General features: G+C 50.5%; 8 protein-coding genes across 8 annotated transcripts; 4 read left to right on the plus strand and 4 right to left on the minus strand.

Moving 5' to 3' along the window:
• Positions 1-724: 724 nt before the first annotated feature.
• PHATRDRAFT_40672 (predicted protein) lies at positions 725-4,416 on the minus strand (the record flags this gene model as incomplete). The annotated part of the gene is made up of 6 exons (XM_002184700.1): positions 725-740; positions 953-3,314; positions 3,411-3,626; positions 3,723-3,818; positions 3,915-4,303; positions 4,391-4,416. The coding sequence occupies 6 exons, from the start codon at positions 4,414-4,416 to the stop codon at positions 725-727; spliced, it is 3,105 nt and encodes a 1,034-aa protein (XP_002184736.1).
• Positions 4,417-4,516: 100 nt separating this feature from the next.
• PHATRDRAFT_49860 (predicted protein) lies at positions 4,517-6,796 on the plus strand (the record flags this gene model as incomplete). The annotated part of the gene is made up of 1 exon (XM_002184613.1): positions 4,517-6,796. Exon 1 carries the CDS (start codon positions 5,036-5,038, stop codon positions 6,794-6,796), a length of 1,761 nt encoding a protein of 586 aa, XP_002184649.1. The 5' UTR covers positions 4,517-5,035.
• Positions 6,769-8,160, minus strand: PHATRDRAFT_23557 (predicted protein). The gene has a single exon (XM_002184701.1). The coding sequence runs from the start codon at positions 8,062-8,064 to the stop codon at positions 6,877-6,879; it is 1,188 nt and encodes a 395-aa protein (XP_002184737.1). The 5' UTR covers positions 8,065-8,160; the 3' UTR covers positions 6,769-6,876.
• Positions 8,161-8,464: 304 nt separating this feature from the next.
• PHATRDRAFT_49862 (predicted protein) lies at positions 8,465-9,352 on the minus strand (the record flags this gene model as incomplete). Its single annotated transcript, XM_002184702.1, has 1 exon — positions 8,465-9,352. One exon carries the CDS (start codon positions 9,350-9,352, stop codon positions 8,465-8,467), a length of 888 nt encoding a protein of 295 aa, XP_002184738.1.
• Positions 9,353-10,583: 1,231 nt separating this feature from the next.
• On the minus strand, positions 10,584-10,934 carry PHATRDRAFT_40676 (predicted protein; the record flags this gene model as incomplete). The annotated part of the gene is made up of 1 exon (XM_002184703.1): positions 10,584-10,934. One exon carries the CDS (start codon positions 10,932-10,934, stop codon positions 10,584-10,586), a length of 351 nt encoding a protein of 116 aa, XP_002184739.1.
• Positions 10,935-12,308: 1,374 nt separating this feature from the next.
• On the plus strand, positions 12,309-19,177 carry PHATRDRAFT_40677 (predicted protein; the record flags this gene model as incomplete). The annotated part of the gene is made up of 3 exons (XM_002184614.1): positions 12,309-16,637; positions 16,701-17,023; positions 17,101-19,177. Coding segments are annotated over 3 exons (6,729 nt in total), but the record flags the coding sequence as incomplete, so codon positions are not given.
• Positions 19,178-19,306: 129 nt separating this feature from the next.
• Positions 19,307-20,062, plus strand: PHATRDRAFT_16408 (predicted protein; the record flags this gene model as incomplete). Its single annotated transcript, XM_002184615.1, has 1 exon — positions 19,307-20,062. A coding segment is annotated over one exon (756 nt), but the record flags the coding sequence as incomplete, so codon positions are not given.
• A 261-nt stretch (positions 20,063-20,323) lies between these two features.
• Positions 20,324-21,454, plus strand: PHATRDRAFT_40679 (predicted protein; the record flags this gene model as incomplete). The annotated part of the gene is made up of 1 exon (XM_002184616.1): positions 20,324-21,454. One exon carries the CDS (start codon positions 20,324-20,326, stop codon positions 21,452-21,454), a length of 1,131 nt encoding a protein of 376 aa, XP_002184652.1.
• Positions 21,455-21,898: the final 444 nt, after the last annotated feature.

A 21,898-nucleotide genomic window follows, 5' to 3' on the forward strand; every position in this document is an offset into this window, starting at 1 on the left:
AGACGGTATGGATCTTTCAAATTCAAACTTTTTGAAGTCGAGATCATCATCAGGAGTCGGTTCGGACTTTGTCGTTCGTCACCGGATCGGAACTTGAAAATTTTGACATATATTTAACTACACTCCTTGCGGGGCTGGATATTAATCTTGTATAGGGTTGGTCGCTCTCATTACACATACGTACGACGCCCAAAGCTCTCAAGCGACGATAGAAGTTGGTAACATCCGAGCTTGGCGTTGGCTTCTCTCGTTTCACAAGCATGCAGTGACACTTGTTTGCTATTTCCGTTGGGCGAGTCTTCCTCGCTAGCAATTATGAAAACCTAATTCCATAACTCACGCGCTACTGCCAGCCGATCCTTCCCCTTCAGATTTATCAGGAGTCACATATACTGCGGAACGTTACGCGCCGAAACATGTTTCATTGGGCTTGGCCGGCGATTCCAGGTCCGACAGAAGTATATAAATTGGAAACATCGAGCAGAAATAAAACCAAAATTTCGGCAGACAACTACTTATGGAACAATTAAAAAGCACCCCTTTCAACCGATAGTGATTCCGACAAAAGCATGAGTGATCCAACATTCTACTAAGTACATTTTATGTGCTTTGTCAGATTGCGATAAGGGCATGTTTTCACGCATTTGCCGTTGTCGTCATGTTGTACCGTTTTCTATTTCGGCTAATCAGTCTACTGATCGTCTATGTAAACCCAATATTCAAATCAAGTCGCAACTACTCTGTGGGAGGAGCATAGAAGTATTAAATCTTCCGAATTATGTGTTCGAGGGCAGCGTTCGCCCGTTGTCAATCGCTTATTCCTAAACACGATTCTCGACATAAAAGACCACATGCATCGCTCGTTGGAGCACTTTGCAAACCAAGCCAACAAACCAATCCAAGCGGATCGAACTTTCCTCGTATTTTGCCGTTGGACTAACCAAAAACATACGGTAACGCAAAAATTAGAGCGCCATTGATCGCTAAGTCTCCCGTTTGTATCGATCCACGCATCATGCGATTCTCCACCTTAGCCTTGCTGGGTGTCGTTTCGGCTGGCTGCTCTTCAGTAGAGTCGGCGGAAGATATCGGAGCAATGCGGCAGCTGAGGAAGCATCCTGTTTTAACGAGCGTCATCAACGTCGTCTCCAATAACGGAGGCAAGGCGATGCCTCCCTCGAATAATAAGAAAGCTGGCGATGGAGAAGGCAAGGGTAGCGGTAAGGATGGAAAGAGTAGCGGCAAGGATGGAAAGGGAGGAGCCAAAAGCACGAAGAGCAAGAAGTCGGACGTACCGTCGTCCGTTCCCACCATGCTTCTGCTTGCTCCTACCCCTTCTCCATCCTTGGCAAACCCTTCGGGGGCACCTTCGACGCTGCCTACGATTATTCCCATTGAGATGCCTACCCAGGCTCCTCCCGTGTTGCCTTCGGGGGGTCCTAGCCTGGTTCTACCCACACGTGTCCCTACCGTACCGAATCCGAAAAGTACAAAGGGTATGATGGATAATTCGAAGCAAAGCAAGAAGAGTGCCAAAAGCAAAAAGTCCGAGGCGCCATCGCGGTCTCCATCGACATCACCCTCGCAAAATGCTTCTGACAGCCCCTCGCAGACACCGACCGGGGTCTTTTCGGATTTTCCTTCGGGGGTTCCTTCTGAAACCCCAACACTGACACCATCAGCAGTCCCTTCGGATGTGCCTTCGGAAGTTCCTTCTGTAGCTCCGTCTGACTTCCCTTCCGCGTTTCCATCGGACTCTCCATCACAGTCCCCCACTATCAGCGCTCCACCATCCAGCGCTCCGTCTGAAGTTCCTTCGCAGGCTCCTTCGCAATTCCCTTCGGATGTACCCTCTGCCGTCCCCTCAGCCGTTCCGAGTGAGCTCCCCTCTGCATCTCCGTCCGAGGTTCCGACCTCGCTCCCATCTGCAGAGCCATCGGAGCTTCCTTCCGCCCTACCGTCGGCGGTTCCGAGTGCGCTCCCTTCGGCATCTCCGTCCGAAGCTCCATCGGCGGTCCCGTCGGTTGTGCCGTCCGCGATGCCTTCAGCGATTCCCAGCGCGGCTCCGTCAGCATTACCTTCAACAGGTCCCTCCGCGATGCCTTCGGCAGTTCCTTCCGTCGTTCCCTCAGCTATGCCTTCGGCAGTTCCAAGCGAGGCTCCATCGGCGGTCCCGTCGGTTGTGCCGTCCGCGATGCCTTCAGCGATTCCCAGCGCGGCTCCGTCAGCACAACCTTCAGCGGTTCCTTCCGAGATGCCTTCGGCACAACCTTCAGCTGTTCCCTCAGCTATGCCTTCGGCAGTTCCGAGTGAGGCTCCATCGGCGGTCCCGTCAGCTGTGCCGTCTGCGATGCCTTCAGCAGTTCCCAGCGCGGCTCCATCGGCACTACCTTCAGCGGTTCCCTCCGCGATGCCGTCGGCTGTTCCTTCCGTCGTTCCCTCCGCTATGCCTTCGGCAGTTCCGAGTGAAGCTCCATCGGCGGTCCCGTCGGTTGTGCCGTCCGCTATGCCTTCGGCAGTTCCAAGCGAGGCTCCATCGGCGGTCCCGTCGGTTGTGCCGTCCGCGATGCCTTCAGCGATTCCCAGCGCGGCTCCGTCAGCACAACCTTCAGCGGTTCCTTCCGAGATGCCTTCGGCACAACCTTCAGCTGTTCCCTCAGCTATGCCTTCGGCAGTTCCGAGTGAGGCTCCATCGGCGGTCCCGTCAGCTGTGCCGTCTGCGATGCCTTCAGCAGTTCCCAGCGCGGCTCCATCGGCACTACCTTCAGCGGTTCCCTCCGCGATGCCGTCGGCTGTTCCTTCCGTCGTTCCCTCCGCTATGCCTTCGGCAGTTCCGAGTGAGGCTCCATCGGCGGTCCCGTCGGTTGTGCCGTCCGCTATGCCTTCGGCAGTTCCAAGCCAAGCTCCATCGGCGGTCCCGTCGGTTGTGCCGTCCGCGATGCCATCAGCGGTTCCCAGCGCTGCTCCATCCGCACAACCTTCAGCGGTTCCTTCCGAGATGCCTTCGGCACAACCTTCAGCTGTTCCCTCAGCTATGCCTTCGGCAGTTCCAAGCCAAGCTCCATCGGCGGTCCCATCGGTTGTGCCGTCCGCGATGCCTTCAGCGGTTCCTAGCGCGGCTCCATCGGCACAACCTTCAGCGGTTCCCAGCGCGGCTCCATCGGCACAACCTTCAGCTGTTCCCAGCGCTATGCCTTCGGCAGTTCCCAGCCAAGCTCCATCGGCGGTCCCGTCCGGTGTTCCGTCCGCGATGCCTTCAGCGGTTCCTAGCACGGCTCCATCGGCACAACCTTCAGCTGTTCCCAGCGCTATGCCTTCGGCAGTTCCAAGTCAAGCTCCATCGGCGGTCCCCTCTGGTGTTCCGTCCGCGATGCCTTCAGCGGTCCCTAGCGCGGCTCCATCGGCACAACCTTCAGCTGTTCCCAGCGCGGCTCCATCGGCACAACCTTCAGCGGTTCCCAGCGCGGCTCCATCGGCACAACCTTCAGCTGTTCCCAGCGCTATGCCTTCGGCAGTTCCCAGCCAAGCTCCATCGGCGGTCCCGTCCGGTGTTCCGTCCGCGATGCCTTCAGCGGTTCCTAGCACGGCTCCATCGGCACAACCTTCAGCTGTTCCCAGCGCTATGCCTTCGGCAGTTCCAAGTCAAGCTCCATCGGCGGTCCCCTCTGGTGTTCCGTCCGCGATGCCTTCAGCGGTCCCTAGCGCGGCTCCATCGGCACAACCTTCAGCTGTTCCCAGCGCGGCTCCATCGGCACAACCTTCAGCGGTTCCCAGCGCGGCTCCATCGGCACAACCTTCAGCTGTTCCCAGCGCTATGCCTTCGGCAGTTCCAAGTCAAGCTCCATCGGCGGTCCCCTCTGGTGTTCCGTCCGCGATGCCATCAGCGGTTCCCAGCGCGGCTCCATCGGCACAACCTTCAGCTGTTCCCAGCGCTATGCCTTCGGCAGTTCCAAGCCAAGCTCCATCGGCGGTCCCCTCTGGTGTTCCGTCCGCGATGCCTTCAGCGATCCCTAGCGCGGCTCCATCGGCACAACCTTCAGCTGTTCCCAGCGCTATGCCTTCGGCAGTTCCAAGCCAAGCTCCATCGGCGGTCCCCTCTGGTGTTCCGTCCGCGATGCCATCAGCGGTTCCCAGCGCGGCTCCATCGGCTGATCCGAGTGCGGTCCCTTCTGCTATACCAAGTGCAATGCCTTCAGCTGTTCCATCGGCCGGTCCGAGTGCGGCGCCTTCCGCAATACCTTCGGCTGATCCGAGTGCAGTGCCATCCTTGGAACCGAGTACAGAACCTTCGGCAATGCCGAGCCTGAATCCTTCCGAGTCTCCGAGCGAAATGCCGGTTTGAGGGGCTCCGCCGTAGCGAGCTTACCCCTCGAAATCCTTGGTGATCTACTTTCGAGGCGAAATCGCTGCTACCATAAAGGCACGAGAAGGTCTACCTTTTTTCGTCTTTCCGGCGACTGCACTATACGTAGTAAATGACAAAAGTTAAGTTTATGTACTGTTGAACCACCAGGTTCAATTTACTCTGACTGTGAAGTAATACTTGTACATATCATACAATACAGTGTTTAGGGATGAGGTCAGTGGGAAAGAAGCTTAGACTTCGAAACAAATCCTTAGCAGCGAATTCCTTGGAAGATTATTGTGTGAGCGCGATGCTCTTCCTGGCTTCCACCTCTCGTTCAAAGGGAAGGAACTTCAAAAGCAGGCACCAACAATATTCCTCAACCACCCTAGCGACACAAGCGTCACAAAAGGTTCTGCTTCACGATGGGTTCTGAAATTTGTGTTCACTGTTTTTGTTAACTCCTCCTGAGTATTAGTGCTTTCAAGCCATCCCCCAAGAGCAAAATCAACCAGATGTCGTACCATCTCTCCAACTATAATATGTGACATCGAATTCGAACGCCGAATAAGTCGGGGCGACTCGTATTTGGCGAATCGAAAACACTTTCCTCGACTTGTTGACAGTGAGTTCTGTCGTTGTTTGCGGTAGACTAACTGTAAGTCGGCTTTGTTGATTTGGTATTTGACGATGACACAACATCAAAAGGAACGGGGACCGCTCCATTCTACTCGCTTAGGACGCGTCCAACCACCGGCTAGAGTACCTCCACGAGACTTTTCCCTTGTTGTCATCGACACGTGGTTACTTTGTAGAGCGAACGGAGCGTCAACGGACGCAACGACTAAGCGCAACAACACCACGTCGTCGCTGTCATCCCGGGCCTCCGCGGTTGACCCTAACGCTACTACTGCCGACCCATACAAAGTCTATCTTTGTGTCGCGTCCTGTTGGAGTGCCATAACGTGTACGGGAAGTGGTCTCGATCAAGTGTGTGTCACCAACAGTCATCCCTACACATCTCCGCCTCCACCGTGCACCGACAGGATGAGCGGTGACATTCCTGGGCCAATTTCCCACGGCAGTTCCGCTGACGGTACCAGCAGTACGTCACACTTTTCATCCCCGCACAAGGCGCAACAAATGGCACAAAATTTCGCCCAATCCGCCTCCAAAACACTGCAATCGTGGACGACACGAAAGTACACTCTACCGGATAAGAATGTTGCCTCGCAAGTGCTCATGTACCGGCAATTGCTCCACACTCAATGCCGCGTCGGCCTTAAGCTTTCCCGTCCCTACCAAGGCACCCCCGCACAAGTCGCCGTTAAGGATATGCCCTGGTGGAATCCGGGGATGTTGGAAAGCCTGCAAATGATCATTAGCTACGACAATCTCGTTCAACGACTGTGGCTCGGTGGTGCCATTGAACCCTTTGCTGTACGCGACGGCCGTGGGATAGACAGCGACGTCGAAACATACTTAGACGAGGCCGGTATGCCCCCAATTCCTCATGACTTTTGGGTTCACCGCGTAGGCTTTCAACAGCCGGATCCCGTGACGGACTTTCGATCTGGCGGAATTCTCTCCTTGGCTCTCATGGTGCACATTGTGGAGTCGTGTCCGCACATTCACCAGCGCTTTACCCATGGCGACGCTTCGGTCCTACCTTTTGGTATCACCAGCATCAACGTCACGGATATGATGGCGGGATTTCTCATGTTGGCCAAAAAGGTAGACCGCATGGATGCTTTGCTGTCGCAAAAACCGTTTTGGCGCATGTTTGCCGATCCACACTCCTTGCTCGCCTGTCAAGAATTGGCGCTCGACATTCTGGCCGACGTTGTGGTGGAACTGCAGAAAACCCGAGAAGCGACGGAAACGTCGGAACGAGTCAAAGTTACCGTCTTTGATTTTGCCTGGATTCTGGAACAAACTACGCACCGTGTGGAACACGATCTGCTGGGTGCCGGTCCCAAAAGCGTACCCGAATTGCGGGCCATCTATGGCCGACTCAAGGCATCCTACCAGGTCGCGTTGCAAGCCAAGATTGATCCGGATGCAGCCACGAGAAGTCCAGTGAATGCAACGGCGACCAATGCGCGTCGCGCCTTTTCACCCCAGGTCACATCCTCCTTGGCCGGTGCGGCCCAGTTGGCTGGTGGTGTCTGGAACCGGTTCAAAAGCAACCCCGCAGAGGTATCATCAACGAATACCACTCCCGTGACCCAGCCTACCGCTGTGGCCATTCCGCCGACGGCTTCCGGAACGCCACGGAATCAAGTTTCCAGCAGTCTTTCTACAGGGCCGACTGACGGATCCGCTCCGGAAGTCGATTCGACCGAACCGGATGACTCGGATTGGGTTGGAACCGACATTCGGTCCGTCACGGATGGAGTGGAAAATTTTAGTATAACCGATGATGACGAAGAAGATAACGACATGCTATAGTATATTTGAGTGTAATACTCATTGTCCAGGACACATGCCTATCTTTTTATTTTTGTGGCGAATCAAAAGCCAAATACTGATCAGCTTTTGCAGTTGAGGTTCGACTGTGTACACGTAATGCATTCTTCAACGGATGCTGTCTGGAGTTGTGCCGTAATGTGCTGAAGCTTGTGTTTTTGGCACACTCGGTTCACATCCCGGAGTGCTTGGTCGACGTGTCCGTCAACGGCCGACGCGTGTAGACTCACAACCGTGACGCCGTCCGAAATGCACCAAATGTGCAAATCGTGTACTTTCGTGAGCGATTCCAACTCAGAGAGATCGTCGTAGACGTCCTGCCACGATACGTGCGGGGGTACTTCCTCCAACAAGACGGCAATCGACGAACGTAAAACGCCGAGCGTGGAATAGAAGACCAGTCCACAAAACCCGAGCGTGCAGATGGGATCCACAATCGCCCACGACGGCTTGAGCCAAATAACGATTCCGGCAATGAGCACGGCGACCGATTGGGCCAGATCGCCCAGAACGTGCAAATACGCCGCGTGTAAGTTCACGTTCCGGGCCTTGTCGGGCACAGCTTCGTCGTTGTGAATGACACAGTGTTCCACATCACCGTTGGTGCTTTTCGGCAACAAAGCGGACGATTCCGTGGCTGGGTGTACGTGATCGTGATGATGATCGTGACCGTGCGAATCCCCGTAGCTCGGCAAATGTACGTGATGCTCTCCCAACACCAAGGCCAAGACAATGTTGACGCATACTCCAATTGTGGCGATACCACTCATGAGCCGACCATCGACATTCAAGAGCTCCTCCGCGGCATCATCCTGCATCACAATGTGATACAATCGTCGCGACGCCTCACTCGCGAGTCCGACACAGACGATTGCAAGCGAAACCATGGAGAAGAGCGCTGCCAGTGATTCGGTCCGCTGGAGTCCGTACGTATGGGTTACAGTAGACGGCATACGCGCCAGATAGTTGGCGACAATGGCAATCGCGAAACTTGCCGTGTCGGCCAACAAGTGGGCAGCGTCGGACAAGACCGCCAACGAACCAGCCCAGAAGCCCCCGATGACTTCAATGGTCATGAAACACAAACACAAAACGGTGGCTGTTTGGAGACGACGCAGCACTTGTAGGCGTTGTTGCTGTGCCGCATTATGTGAACCCGAGTCCGAGACCCCGTCCAGAGTCGGTGATGGCGTTGGGAGGCCTTTCTCGTGGTGGCTGCTACAATTGTGCTCGTGGTCGTGATCGTGCATGATTGGTTTTTAAAAACAGAATAACACGGCTAGAAAAGAGCAACACAATTACGATGACCTAATGGAAAGGCAGGTAGCCGGATCCAATCCACAACGACGGTCACTGAAGTTGTTGGGAGCGAAGGTTGGATGTACAGCAAACTGAATATCCGTAATTGCAAGGCGGAAAAGTACTGGTTAACGCGGTAGTGGGGTCGAGCATTGTCTTGGGAAAAAGATTTGGAAATCGGGATCGTTCTTCTTCTAATTCCAATTTAAACTCGTATGTTTAAATGCTTTTCCAAACTTTATAGTCAAAGCAAGGTAGACTACCACTTTGCACTAGTCTACAACCGAAAGCTGCTTTATGTACACAGTATTTAGGTTTATTACCAAATCTAGGGTGCGGCTACTACTGGAATCATGCAGCCGCTGCAGTATCTTTGTTTTCGGCATCCCTACATGTGTCTGTAACTTCTTTGACGGCGACTTGCAAAAGGCGCAGTCTCTCGTGGGATTCTCCTGCTTCCAGAAGTTTCCCACTTTCCATTTGGGCCCTGATCATAGTATTCAGTATGCAGACCGAGAGCAAGGCCACATTTTCAGCTTTACCGAGATGTCCTTCGGATCCCCACCAACGCTGGTTGTTCGCTGCCGTGATCGTTTCCGCGAGTGCAGCATACGCCAGCTCGGCCGATCGGCACGATGCCGTTCGGCAGCGTTGTGCACGAGAAGACTGAGACGTGATCCTCGACAAACACAGCTGTGCGGTGGCAAAATTGTGCAGGACCATTGCGGCATCGAGGTCCAAGTCTCGTTCGCACTCGTCAAAATCTTCCACTCGGATCGGAAAACACGGTAAGGAGACAACCGCAGGACTGGTTCCGGGGTGCTGGTGCCACAGGAACGGTACCCTCACGGAGACCACTCGATCTCTACCAATAGTTTCCACGAAGGACCCGCCACGCTCAGGATTCGCTCGCGCCATTCGCCGATTGGCCTTGCCCATTACAGCGTTGTTACGCTGATGATACCAGATTGCACGGGTATCCATTTGAAAATCCGGCGAGGAACACTGATAGGAAAAGTCTCTCATAACGGTGACGGCGTCTCTTAAAGTCTCGACCGCTTGCGAGTAGGCGTGGCGCTCCAGGAGTGAAACACCGATGTTGCTCAAAGCAAGAACGCATCTGTAGGCTTGCCAGTATTCAGGAGGTCGTCGAGTCTGAGTTTTCTCCATTTTGGTGGGGGCTGTGCACAATTGGTCTGGACGAAAAATAAGAATGCCGAAAATGGGTATTAGACGCATTTTGAGAGGTATGCGTACGCTCCGAATGCTCAAAATCGGTTCCGGATCTACTGGTTATCGCGTGGAAGCAGAAGAGTGGTCTCGTATTTGTTTCTGAGCCTCTCAATACTGTCTCTATATTTAAGAACTGGAAGCTGAGAATCTCGATGGTGCGAAGTATGTCGGGGTCTATAACTTGAAGGTCAGTCTTGAGACTGACGATTGATTCGACTGCTGACAAAGATTTAACAATGAAATGGATCTTATCATTCTCATCTTATCAGTTTGTTCCTGACGTCTGAATCTATTATTCATGGCATCAATTTTTGCGACCAGCGCTGACATCGTATCCTTAAGAAACTGGTTGTACATTTCAATCTCACCAAATTTAGGATGACCTCCTCATATTTAGAGAGATTATGTATACTGGTAGTCGTATTTGTACAGGCCTTCCAGTACCTCAATGAGAGAGCACGACCAACAATTTCTCGTTCACAGTCATAGATACTAGGAGCGCAGCGGAATAGCTTTCGAAACCGAAACGATACATTATAGACATGGTACTTTATCAAAGGAAATGAGTGGTTATTTATTGACATTCTATTTGACAAATAAAATGGCCTTACAGTTAGCTCAGAAACATTCCCCCAGAAGCACGTTGCTTAATTCGGAGAACCACTGCTGGTACCGTTCGAGCTTCTCGCTTCAAATTCGCTCATGCTCATTTTGTTATTTGGAGTTGCCTTGCTGTTAGTTTACCAGCGGATAATAAAGGACGATAGGATGGCTGGGTTGTCTTCGTTGCATTTTGACTTCCAAACGCGTTTTTGAAAGAACAGGCAGACAGACTATTGGCCAGTGACGGTTAGTGGACTGCCCGAGGTAGACCTACGGTGTAGTAGTTTGTCCAATCCAGTTTTCTTTCAAGTCCATGATGGCTCTCCGCTTACAGTCAACAGTAAGGACAATTCCTTTTTAACTACAAAAGCAAATTTTACCGCCCTTCAATCATTTAGCACCGCGAACCTGATGCAACATATTGTAAGGTTCAATAACATTTCCTGATTTATCTTGGCTACTCATTGCTTGACACCGACTACCAGTCGCAAAAAGTAAGTTTACGCATATTCTAGGAAGCAGCTAAGGTGGGCGAGGCTAATATTTAAGATTCTGTTGTAAACTTGTAAACCTGGATTATTCATTTGCTGTAGCAGGATGTCTTTTATGCATTGTAAAGATGAGCTGGATTGGCTTACAACTGTCCGTTTTGCGAGTAGTGGTCATCCTTGTCGTTCGACTTGCTCCAGGGATTCTTGAGCTCTTCGTGGTGATCGACATCTGGGTTGCTGTACTTGTCCATGCGTTCCTCCTTACTACCGCTGTGTTCACGCCGGCTCTGTAACAACTCTTGCTGTGCTTCCCACATCTCGTCGTGTTTGTCCTGACCTCCGCGTTGGCCCTTCCAGCCTTCCTGATTCTGACCGGCTTCACCAGTCATGGAAAGGCCGAGAGTTGGACGCGAAAGAGAAAAGCTTGGGGTGAAACCTTGCGTTAGAGAAACGCAGGCAATAAGAGCAAGGATGGTTGCGATGATCGTCTTCATGGTTGGCTGCCTGTGATGTTAGGTGGAAATTTGTCGGGCCGCAATAATTCTGATATTGTGAATAGGAGACGTCTTCCGACTAACTTGCCATTAAAAGCCCACGACCTACACCGACACACAACGAGATTCCAAGAGCTGTCATCAAATTGGAGTTCCAATTCTCGATCGTCTTAGGAATGGCGGATCGCTTCGCATTGAACGTATCTTTGTCTCCTTTTCTTTCGACAGCGATCGTAAGAAATCTAATGGTATCGGGAAATTAATGTTAACTGTAAGCCGATTTGCTATCGAGTTTGGCAATAGGCTCTGAACCAGAGCAAGAAACAGATATTGTCAAACTGTAAGCGAAACCCGTTCTCCATGCAGGAACACTACCCGACACTATCTAACTGTAAAATATGCTTTGATCGATCGTCGTTTGTCGTGGCACTTGGATTTTCGTAGTCCTCGGATTGTCACAGGTTCTGCCCGAAATGTCGATTCCAATATCGCGGCTACTCGTTGCACAAGCAGGACAGCTTGGAACAATGAACAGACTAACGTAAAAAAACATTGCTTTTGATGGCAAAGCAATTACCGATGCATTTCTATCGGAGTCCGGCCCCTTTCAGCCGCTTACAGTTAGCCACAGGACAAACAGAGATTGCAGGTGTACATCCTGGCCCTTCAAAAACATTCTCTCTGCTATTGATCGGATTAGTGGTTGCCGCTATTTTACGACAAGAATCGGGAAACGTCACTTGTATTGCAATCGCATTCCGACAAAGTGCATATTTTGAAATCCGGTTTCGTAAGCCACTCCGCACGGTAAAAGCGTGGCGGGCTACCAGACGAAATTCCCAATCTACCTATGCTGTTGATTGAGACTGTCAATTGACTGGTAGCTTTCATCTTAGTACAATGCTCACTATGGATCTTATCATCCATCAACTTCCTGCTAATAGCAAACAAATTGGCAGACATATGGTAATCTAGTAGGTTTAGGTGTACAAAAATACAGGGTGATATTATATAGATCGCTGGGAAAAGTTTGTAAGGTATGCGCTTTCTCGCAAGTGAGAGCCCTTTTCAAATTTGAGTCTTGCTTACAGGTAGGGTCGTAGCCTTTCACGGGAAGAGTCGCAGCAAGATCGAAAGCATTTTCGAACGCTGGAATACATTCGTATCGAATGATCTGAAAAGAAGGCGACGCTTTGTCTGCTGTTCACTGTATAAAAACACTCTCTATTAGCATGGCAACATTGTTTCAACTAAACATTTAAAACAGACCTTGCCTCTGTAAACTTCGCAGCGCGGAAGAGAGTATAAACTCTGGTGGACGGGGGTCGGGTGAGGATTCCTTGCCCCCACTCATTTGTTTCCCCCCATTGCACAATGGTTCGTTCCGACGATGAAAGTGATTTCGATCAGAACGGCGAGCCTCCAATCAATCCTTTCAGTGCTTCTAACTGCGAACCCCATTCCTCTGCTGCGTCTGCACTGAAAGAAGATTCGTTTCAACTTTCTGAGCGAAGTGCTGCCATTGTTCGAGCCGCTAAAGCTGCGGGACACAAGCGATCGGATTCGATGCTCTCCGGGGACGATGACAGCGATTTCGGGGAAGCTTCGTCTACAGATCGAACCGGACGAAACGCTTCGTTTGCGTACATGGAAGAGGCTTCTATGGAAGCATCGCTGCTAAATCATCTGTCGGAAGACGCTTCGGCTATGGAGAGCACTCGTGGGGGGACGCTACGGCCAATGGTGACGAAATTATCTCCAAGTGGAAGACTAGGTCGAAGGCGAACAGAAATTCTATCATCTGATGAGGTATTGGTGGGAGGAGATCTGGAAGGAATAAGAAAAGCTCCCAGCAACGACCTTGACGCAAGCTATGTAGAAATGGACTTTGCTCTTGGAGACGCGTTGCCGTCGCCTTATGACACAAGTGAAACATTTCCGATAAGAGAAACTTCGTTGATGACCTCCACTGAAATAGACGATAATGGACCAAAGAACGTACAAGCCAAAGCCCCTGTAGTGGTTGATATCGGCCAGATCGGAGTTCCGAATTCTTTGTCCCCTTCGTCGTTGGAACCTACATACGAGATCCTTAAGGCGTATCGGATAATTGATGACCGTACTGTCAGTGATGATATTTTGCCCGGAGCGGAGGCAAAAGTACTCTGCAGCCTTTTTGATGGTTTTTGCTGTCCACCTCTGGAGCTCGACTCGGCTCGAGCAATTCTGAAGATGGAAATGAGTCGAATCTATTCCAAAGACGTCTCAATTCCAATTCCCGAACAACCCGTCATACAAATGTTGGAAAAAGATAATCGTGTTGTTTCTTTACTGTTATCGGGAGTTGAGCCAAGTCCCGCGATACTGCAACTTCCACTGCATTTTGCTGCTTCCTTTTTGCGAATTCTGGTTCGATTGCTTACACATGAAACAGACCCAGAATACAATCAAACTTGCTTTTTGATTGAAAAAGACGTTTTTATTGACCGTGGCAGCCTAGAGTCACCACCAGTACACCCAGACCACTTTACTTCTCGACCACATATGCTCTATAGCTCAGCTCGATTTCAATGTGTGAACGCGTGGAAGGCTCAGAAGAGAGAGCTTGTTTCAGACTCACAAATTGCTGTAGAGAAGGTTTTAGATATATGGGAACAAGCAGCGGCAACGCCATCGTGTGCATTGTTGCTGGGACCATTGGGACGACTACTAGGTGTCCTAGGGGCTGCTGGGGTCAACGCAAAGACGATTCGGCGTGTTCTGGATCTGGGACAGGCTCTAGAGCTGCCCATTCTTGCACGAGTCTCAATCGTTCGGGCGCTGACGACAGCTGCTACGGGCTCATCGCGTTCATTGATACTCCCTAAACTTCCACCCGAGAATTTCTTTCTGTTTGGTCAGCGTGGGTTGAAACGAAAAATTTCAGGGTTATCAACTTGGCCGTTTCGAAATGATTTCGGAGTGGCGGTCTGGTTCCGTGCCGAGCACTTTGGCTCCTCTTCAAATGTAACTTTGATAAGCGCCAGGTCGGATGATGGAGGTGGCATTGAAGTAAGCCTCGTCCCACTTGACGAGAAGACGAATGATGTTTGCACCGTCTCAGTTTCGGTATTCGACTCTGGAAATGGAAACCTAGTCGCCCACAGTGTGAAAGTTAGTGCTTGTGTCCTCCTGCCAAGAGTTTGGTACCACCTGGCAGTTAGACATACTCGATCGCGACTCAAGGGTGTCTTTTCGCTTTCAACTCGACAACAAGTGTCGATAATGGTTGACGGGAAGGTGATGCTTACCGCACCACTTCCATTTCCAAGGATTTCTGACTCCGATTTCGAGAAGGAGTCGATTTTGCAGTCAAGTCTTCGGAGGGTAACTTTGCGATCGAGCTTGAACTTAACTCTTGAATTTGGATCTCAGTTTGACGGACAAGCTGGAACAGTATATATATTTAATGACACCATCTCCGATGCCTCTTTTCGTACTCTTTTCGAGCTCTCCGGTGGAAGTTCAGGCGCTCTCAAGCGATCTTCGAGTCGAAAAAACCGCTGGGATTCACGGCGCAGTGAAATCGTTCGAAAGTCAAAAGCGCTCGATATGAAGACATTAAATGATGAAGCCGACGAACTTGTTGTTAGTCAACGAAAGAAATCAGGTTCTCGGCAAAAGGAGATGAAAGCTCGAGTAGTCGATCTTCTTGAAGCCGACGAAATAGACGACAATGAGCTAGCCCTCGAGTTGCAAAACCCTTCATTCGGCTCCAAAATCTTCGTTGTCTGGGACCCAGAAAGAGTAACTGATTCTTGTTTAGCAATAGAGCTACACGTAGGTGCACATGTTCAGCTGGAACAGGCATATCGGTGGTTCTCTAATTCTGCGCAAGACGTCATATCTTATCTTGGTGGCATGCAGCTAAGTGTTCCTCTCTTCCGGTCTCTTTTGTCAGATAGGGCTACGGTTACTCACGAGTCGCAGCGCTTAGAACTGGCGTTCGGATACTCGCTTCAGAGCCTTGTGGATTTGATATCGTCTTGCGTGAAAGATCACGATGAAAACGCAAGAGAACTACTTCGGTGTGGAGCCCTGGACGTGTACGAGCATGTCTTAACTACCTGCCGAAATTCGTTTTTAAGCAAACCAGACGAAGGATCTGTGTTTCAAGCACTGAATTCGAACGAAACAATTGCCAATTCATTCGTTTTGTCGCTTCTTCGACTGCGATCTGCTTGTGAGCACTATGTTGGCCTCGAGGCGAAAATCTTTTCTAGATTTTTGTTCAACTTCGGACTTTGGATCGGGACATCGACAACCGCATCCGCTCTCGACCTTGCGTTACTTCCGATTCTTGCCATATTAACAAGATCTAACGGTGAAAAAGTCAGGGATTGCCTAGGCTCGAAATATATCGTGCAAGGACTCTGCGAGTTGGAGGCGAAGGGCAGTACAAGCATTGAAGTAAACGAAATAGCTGCCAGCAAAATTGACAAGAAAAATCTGTTTCTTGCAATGCTGTTTGACATTCTCGTGATCGGAACGTCCCCTCGTGAACTTGCCCCATTTCTAAATTTTCTTTCGTCTATCCTAGACGCTCAGCGATGGGAGACGATTCCAAGCGATGGTGGTACCAACGATCCACATTCTTCACTTCAAGCATATACAAAACGCTTGGCAATCGATTGTTCCATTGTTCTCTTTATGCTTCTTCAAGTCCGACCACCAGTCAATGGCCTTTACATGAGTCTTGCTCATTGCTGTGGAAGCGTTCAAGGTGGTGCTGCGTGGATTTTGAGCAGTCTAGTGAACTCAACTGATGACAACATTCTCAGTTTGGGCGTGCGCTCAATATGCTCGTACTTGGAACTCGCTTCGAAAGGTCCGGATTCAGGCCTAGCGTTTGGTCCTATTCTACCCTCCGAGCCGGAGGCGGCCTCCGGGACAGACGTTTCTTCGTCCGTTAGGCGAGGGGCAAATAGGATGGCTCAAATTGCCAAGGGCATCGCTGCAATGGGCCCAACCGGGTCTAAGGGAACTTCTCTGTATCCAAAATTGACCGCTAGAGTTATTTTCAAGCTGTTATGGCACCTGCTAAGAAGCCATCGCTCTCATCTGGGGCCAAAAACAAGGGTAGCTCTTCTGTTTTGGATCATGAATGGCAACAATTTGACGGTTTCGGCAATTGGATCTATTGGGATTCTTAGAAGATATTTTGTAACTGAGGATGCCATATCTGGATACCAAATTTCGTTCATTTGGGCAGAAAAGAAACTCTTGGAAGTGGAGAATATTGGCGGGCATGCCATTCAAGATGCTTTGGCCGTTGGGACTGTGCTCCGGCTGCTTCGTTATCTGGATAGTCGGGTGAAAGACCAATGGCTCTCCGATCTGTTAGATCTTGCCCGCGGCAATAGAAAGAGTTTAACAGTGTTGGCATCGGTCAGTGATTGGGAAGCAAGCTTATTTCACCTCGCGTCGGAAACTCTCGAAAGTTTTGTAGCTGCCCAAAATCAGGTTGATTTTGAATCTAAAACAAAATCGGAGGAATTCAACGCAACGACCACGGAGCGATCTGACAATATGTCTACAGAGCTGTCATTTGTTTTCCATGAGCAAAACAGCGACTCGCTTGATGCTCTGAGAAGCCGATTGGACACATGCATTGATTTATATGCGACTCTGTTAGGTCATATACTTCGAGAAGGAGGAAACAAAGTACGTCCTGTACCGTGTTGCTTTGCTAGTAAAATGTTCCCCACCTCACCGTTCCAAATCTAGGCTCTTTCTGCTCTAGAAAACGTGTCCGCTTTGGAAAGGGTGTGTGTCAACGGACACACTGTCCTTCTCCTTCTTCTAAGTAGCTTATGTGCAAATGTGTTTGAAAACGGAACTCTGCTCGAAATCGGGTCAATTAGCGCCGAAGATTGGCACGATGTCGATCTCGAAGCAGAGAGCCTTCCATTGAAACAGAGCGCTCGCCTGGTAACTGACGCTATCTTGTCAAACGGGATGAAGGGGTTGGACATGACAACAGCTGTCCGCAGCTGGCGATCTTTAAGACATTTGACCGAGGTGGTAGTTGCTCTAGCCACGAAGAGCGGGTGCGTAGATTGCGAATGGTGATGTTCTGAGATGCTTCATCAAACGTCTCATTGTCCTTTTTCGACATCAATTGTAGCCTCGGCGTCGCTAGCCTCTTTGACTATAGCAGTCAAAAAGCATCTGCAGTGGACATCGTTTCCAATGGACTTCACGGAATACATTTGCCTGAGTCGAAGGTGAAGGGTATCTCGGCTTACGAATATGGTGACATGGTGAAAGCAATAAGAGAAAGTGCGCTAGATGGGGCTGAGAAAGGACAAGATATAGACCGGAGATTATGTGTCAATATCGCTGCTCAAGTTTTAACTCTGTTAGACGCTTTCATTTTTCCTGATTCGCTTGATTCGTCGCTTCCTGCGTCCCATATACACGGTCTCGCTTTGGTTCGCAGCTCCGAACCCAGACTAGGTCCGTCGCAAGGGACACTGCTCGCATCGGCGATTCGATTGTCTTTGATACTTCTCGCTCTATTGGAACCGAGCAGCGTTAAGCTTTTGCAGTGCGCGAGCCGATTAAAGTGTCTCTTGTTTTGGGCTCTGGAACTTGTGCGAGAAGAACCAAGTTTGTCTGAGGTTGTGGTCCAGGGAAATATGGCGATGGTTGACAGGCTTCTTTTGGCTACAGTCCTGCATTGCCACAGAGCGCTTGGGCGCTGCTCCGCGTTGCTCATAGAAGTCGAATCCAGTCCTTTCGAAACGTATTTTGCATCCCGAGAGGACCAGAAAAGACACCACCGTCGCCTCTTACGTGTTTCTTTGGAGTTAAGGGACATTGCATCCACAGTTTTTCGAGGTCGCAACCATATTCTGAAGAGTTCCCTGTCACCTGCAGCGTACGGCGATCTTCAAGCCAGCCTCGAAGGAGACCACAGAATTCATTCAAAGGAAGGTGTTGTTAGGGAGTTTCTCTGCAGTCGATGGGTGACGAAGTATCAGGATATAGAAACAAGAGCAGATATTGCTGTACCTGAGCAAGCTACGATGGGTACAATAGCACTAAATAGCGAAGGACCTACGGTGCAGGGATTCATCGTAATCGAAAAGTTAGCGCAAGAGGCTGAAGCAATTGTCGTGGACTATGAGAAAGCCCTGCACAGTTGCTTTGAAAGCTATCTTGAAAGTCAAAGGAAATGGGCGGAAACGGACGCTGTGCGTGACTTGGAATACGATGGCGATACAATCACCTCGCGATTGTCCGATCGACATGATAGTGCTATTGCAGAGCTGACAAAGGCCAAGTCTCGCCGTCGCAACCGCGCCGAGCTTAGATGGCATCGTCTCGAGCGGAAAGTTGTTGAACCATGGAAGCTAGCAGCTCATTGGAAGCTAGCGCAATATAGCGATCCAATCGGTCGACGGCTTCTTATGGTTCAAAACAGATACTTCGACTCACACGAGGATGCGAGCTACGAAGTATCTTTGGGAAAGGAACGTGACAGGGAAGAAGAGTATCGCTCATCCGTCCGTCTTGAGAGAGAGAAGAAAGATCTGGCTGAAGTGATGCGTCGCAATGCTGATGCATTTATCGTTGAAAACCCTGTAATGGATTGCGAACCTGTCGAAGATGATACGATGCACGCTGTGAGTGACAGCGAAGGTTCCACCGATCTGGAATTGGTTTCAGACACTGAATCGAACGATGTGTTTGGCAGGAAAGACGCTGATGACACTTCGGCGAATTCAGATGGGAATCCCGATGAAGTCCAACGTGATGAGGAATGGGACAAGATCGGAGCCAGCGATATTGATAATATTGGTGCGGACGGTGATATCGATGGCTGGGCGAAGATATTTATGTGGTCAGAAAGCGAAAGCGTTGTCGCTCGATTTGAAAATGTCATGCTTATTGAGCTCCGTAGTTACACAGAAGGAAAGGTTCTGTTGACAAATCACGGTATATACTTTCGTCAGATCAGCGACGAAATGAATGTAATGACCAAGGAACCGCTGGGAATGGACGATACTGGACCCTCAGAGACAAAAGATCGACGCTGGAGACTGTGTCGCCTGTCGGAAATTCAGGGTCGAAGATACATGCTTCGACAGCAAGCTCTGGAAATGTTTTTTGCAGATGGACAAGAGCTTTTCATCAATTTTCCTGCGGGTGGAAAAGACAGAGATCGATTTTATGCCAAGATACGAAATAGCTGCAAGGTAAGCGGTTGATGCAAAATACAGTTCTATCGAAACGCCAACTTACAGGCCAGCATATTCTTGTAGATTCCCATGCTTTGCTCTCCCAAGTCATTGAACCCCCGTGTAATTTTTCGAAGATCGAAGCTCATGGATCAATGGAGGAAGCGAAAGCTATCGAATTTCGATTATTTAATTGCACTAAATAGGCTGGCTGGAAGAAGTTTCAACGACATTACGCAGTATCCAGTCATGCCGTGGATACTTGCCGACTTTACCAGCGACAACATTGATTTATCAGACTCCAGAGTTTATCGCGACCTTTCCAAACCGATTGGAGCTTTAAATCCCGATCGCCTCGCTCAACTACTGGAGCGCTACAAGGATTTAGAGTTGTTTGGGTTTACGGAAGCAGAAAAGTTTCTTTACGGAAGCCACTACTCGTCTCCAGGAATAATCCTTCATTTCTTGATACGACAGGAGCCCTTCACTTCTATGGCTATTGATCTACAGTCGGGAAGATTCGATTGTCCAGACCGTCTATTTTTCGACATTGCCGCTTCGTGGAATAGCTGCATGACGTCTACCTCGGATATGAAGGAGCTCATTCCAGAGTTTTTCTGTCTCCCAGAGATGTACCTCAACACAAACGAATTCCCCTTGGGACGGACGCAGAACAATAGACTTGTCGACAAAGTTGGCCTCCCGCCATGGGCTAAAGGGTCGCCTCACGAATTTATTCGAATTCAACGACTTGCTTTGGAATCCGAGAACGTGTCGCGGAATCTTCACCAATGGATAGATTTAATTTTTGGCTACAAACAAAGGGGGCCCGAGGCCGAAGCCGCGCACAACATTTTTCATCATCTCTCTTACGAAGGATCCGTCGACCTGGACAAAATTACGGATGAAATTGACCGACAGGCTGCCGAAAGTCATATACAGAACTTTGGGCAGACTCCTTGCCAGTTACTTACAGATTATCCTCATCCAGCCCGGTATACTGCCGAAGAGTCCTGGACACCGCTTCTACCCTCCGCCAAAGTCCGCAAGCTACGATTTTATACCCCGTCCAAACAGTTTGCCAATAAAAGGAGCGAATACGCGAAAGGCACTTTGACAAAAGTGCACGTCTTCTCCGATACAATCCTTGCCGTATACAGCGACATGAGTGTTGGCACATACCGATGGTTCCCGTCCGCGGGTCCTAACAATCGACTACGTATGGACAAACTACGCGCGCCGGTGGGTCGTTCATCAAGCACATCCCGGACGGCCACGAAGCGCGGTTCCGTAATTCCACCAACTTCCGCTGACACCACCAGCATCTTGTCCCCATCGAGCACCTCGTTTGCGGTATCGCTCGGCGGTCGGGCCAAGGAAGAACTCCGCCGAAATTCGATAGCCTACACTTCGCGTCTCATGTCGGGGTCCGATCTTACTTTGGCAGGAGCGGAAGCCTCGGCTCTTCTGGTAAGCTGTGGATACTGGGACCATGGCGTTCGCGTTCACGGTTTGGACAACAATCTTAGAGTGTTGGCCACCGAGGCCGGTGGTCACCGTGGTCCCATACTATGCTTGGCCGTTGCTCAGGATGATGCACTCATGGTGACGGGAGGTGAGGATTGTACGTGTCGCGTATGGGTGGTTGACCATTCCGACCTGGCCGTGGCACTGTCTGACGGATACGTACAAACCGCACTGGGATCTGCCAATACTGGCGAAAGTGTTTTAAGTTGCTGTCACGTCCTGTGGGGCCACGAAACGCCCATCACTTGTGTGGCTTTAGATTCTTCCCTAGACGTGGTGATTTCGGGTAGTAGAGAAGGCAAGATTTGCGTGCATACGTTGCGTCGGGGTGAATTCGTCCGTTTCTTCACGCCCCCCGTATCCGGCGGCACCCCGCCGGCCATCGCACGCGTGGCGCTGCACCCCACAGGAACCGTCGTGGTACACGCGCGGGACCAGAGTTTGCACGCCTTTAGCGTCAACGGCGTGCGATTGGCGAGCGTCAACGCTGGCGAAGAACTGTACGACCTGCAATTCTGTAACGAATTTGTCGTGACGGGCGGGACGCGGGGTCAAGTGTGTGTGCGATCTTTGAGCGACCTCCAAATCCAATCCGTGGTGGACTTGTCTCGGCACGGACCCGTACACTGTTTGGCTTTGACGAATCCCGAACTCAACCCGATTCCTCAATTCCTTTTCGTTGGCAGTGCCGACGGAATGTTAACCATCGTGGACGTGGATCCAACTCAAGAGCAACAACACGTATCCGACGCAGTGGTGACTTTATAATACAATGATAAGCTCCGATAGTGTTTCGTCGACCATTCGGGACCAGCCGTCCACGTTTTTGTCTTTGAACTAAATGGAATGCAATTGGACTACTGACGTGAGACGACGCAGCATCGCTCCTAGCTGCATAGGTGTAGACGGTTGGCAACTCGACACCCATTGTGAGTCTAACAGTAAATCGTCGGATTGTGGTATGGTAATTCCTAGCTCGTAACGAGGGAACCCAGTTTTCAATCTGGCCTCCAGAATCTGGAATGAGAAAAGTTGCAACATTTTCGTGTATTCGCACAATTAAATCTGAAAAAAATGTAAGTCTGTCAGATTCCTACGTTCACTCTGACGTTCCAAGCAAGTCTGTACAACCCGGACGTACTGACAGAAGCCGCATCCGATGATGCGCTTCTCGTTGTCACAGTCAGGTCCGGTCGGTCCTGGCAGTCCAAC

This window comes from Phaeodactylum tricornutum, chromosome 25, assembly GCF_000150955.2.
Source record: "Phaeodactylum tricornutum CCAP 1055/1 chromosome 25, whole genome shotgun sequence".
NCBI classification, from domain to species: Eukaryota; Bacillariophyta; class Bacillariophyceae; order Surirellales; family Neidiaceae; genus Phaeodactylum; species Phaeodactylum tricornutum.

Excerpts from the sequence above, each read along its gene's own strand:
- PHATRDRAFT_23557 (XM_002184701.1), bottom strand. The coding sequence starts at position 8,064 with ATGCACGATCACGACCACGAGCACAATTGTAGCAGCCACCACGAGAAA.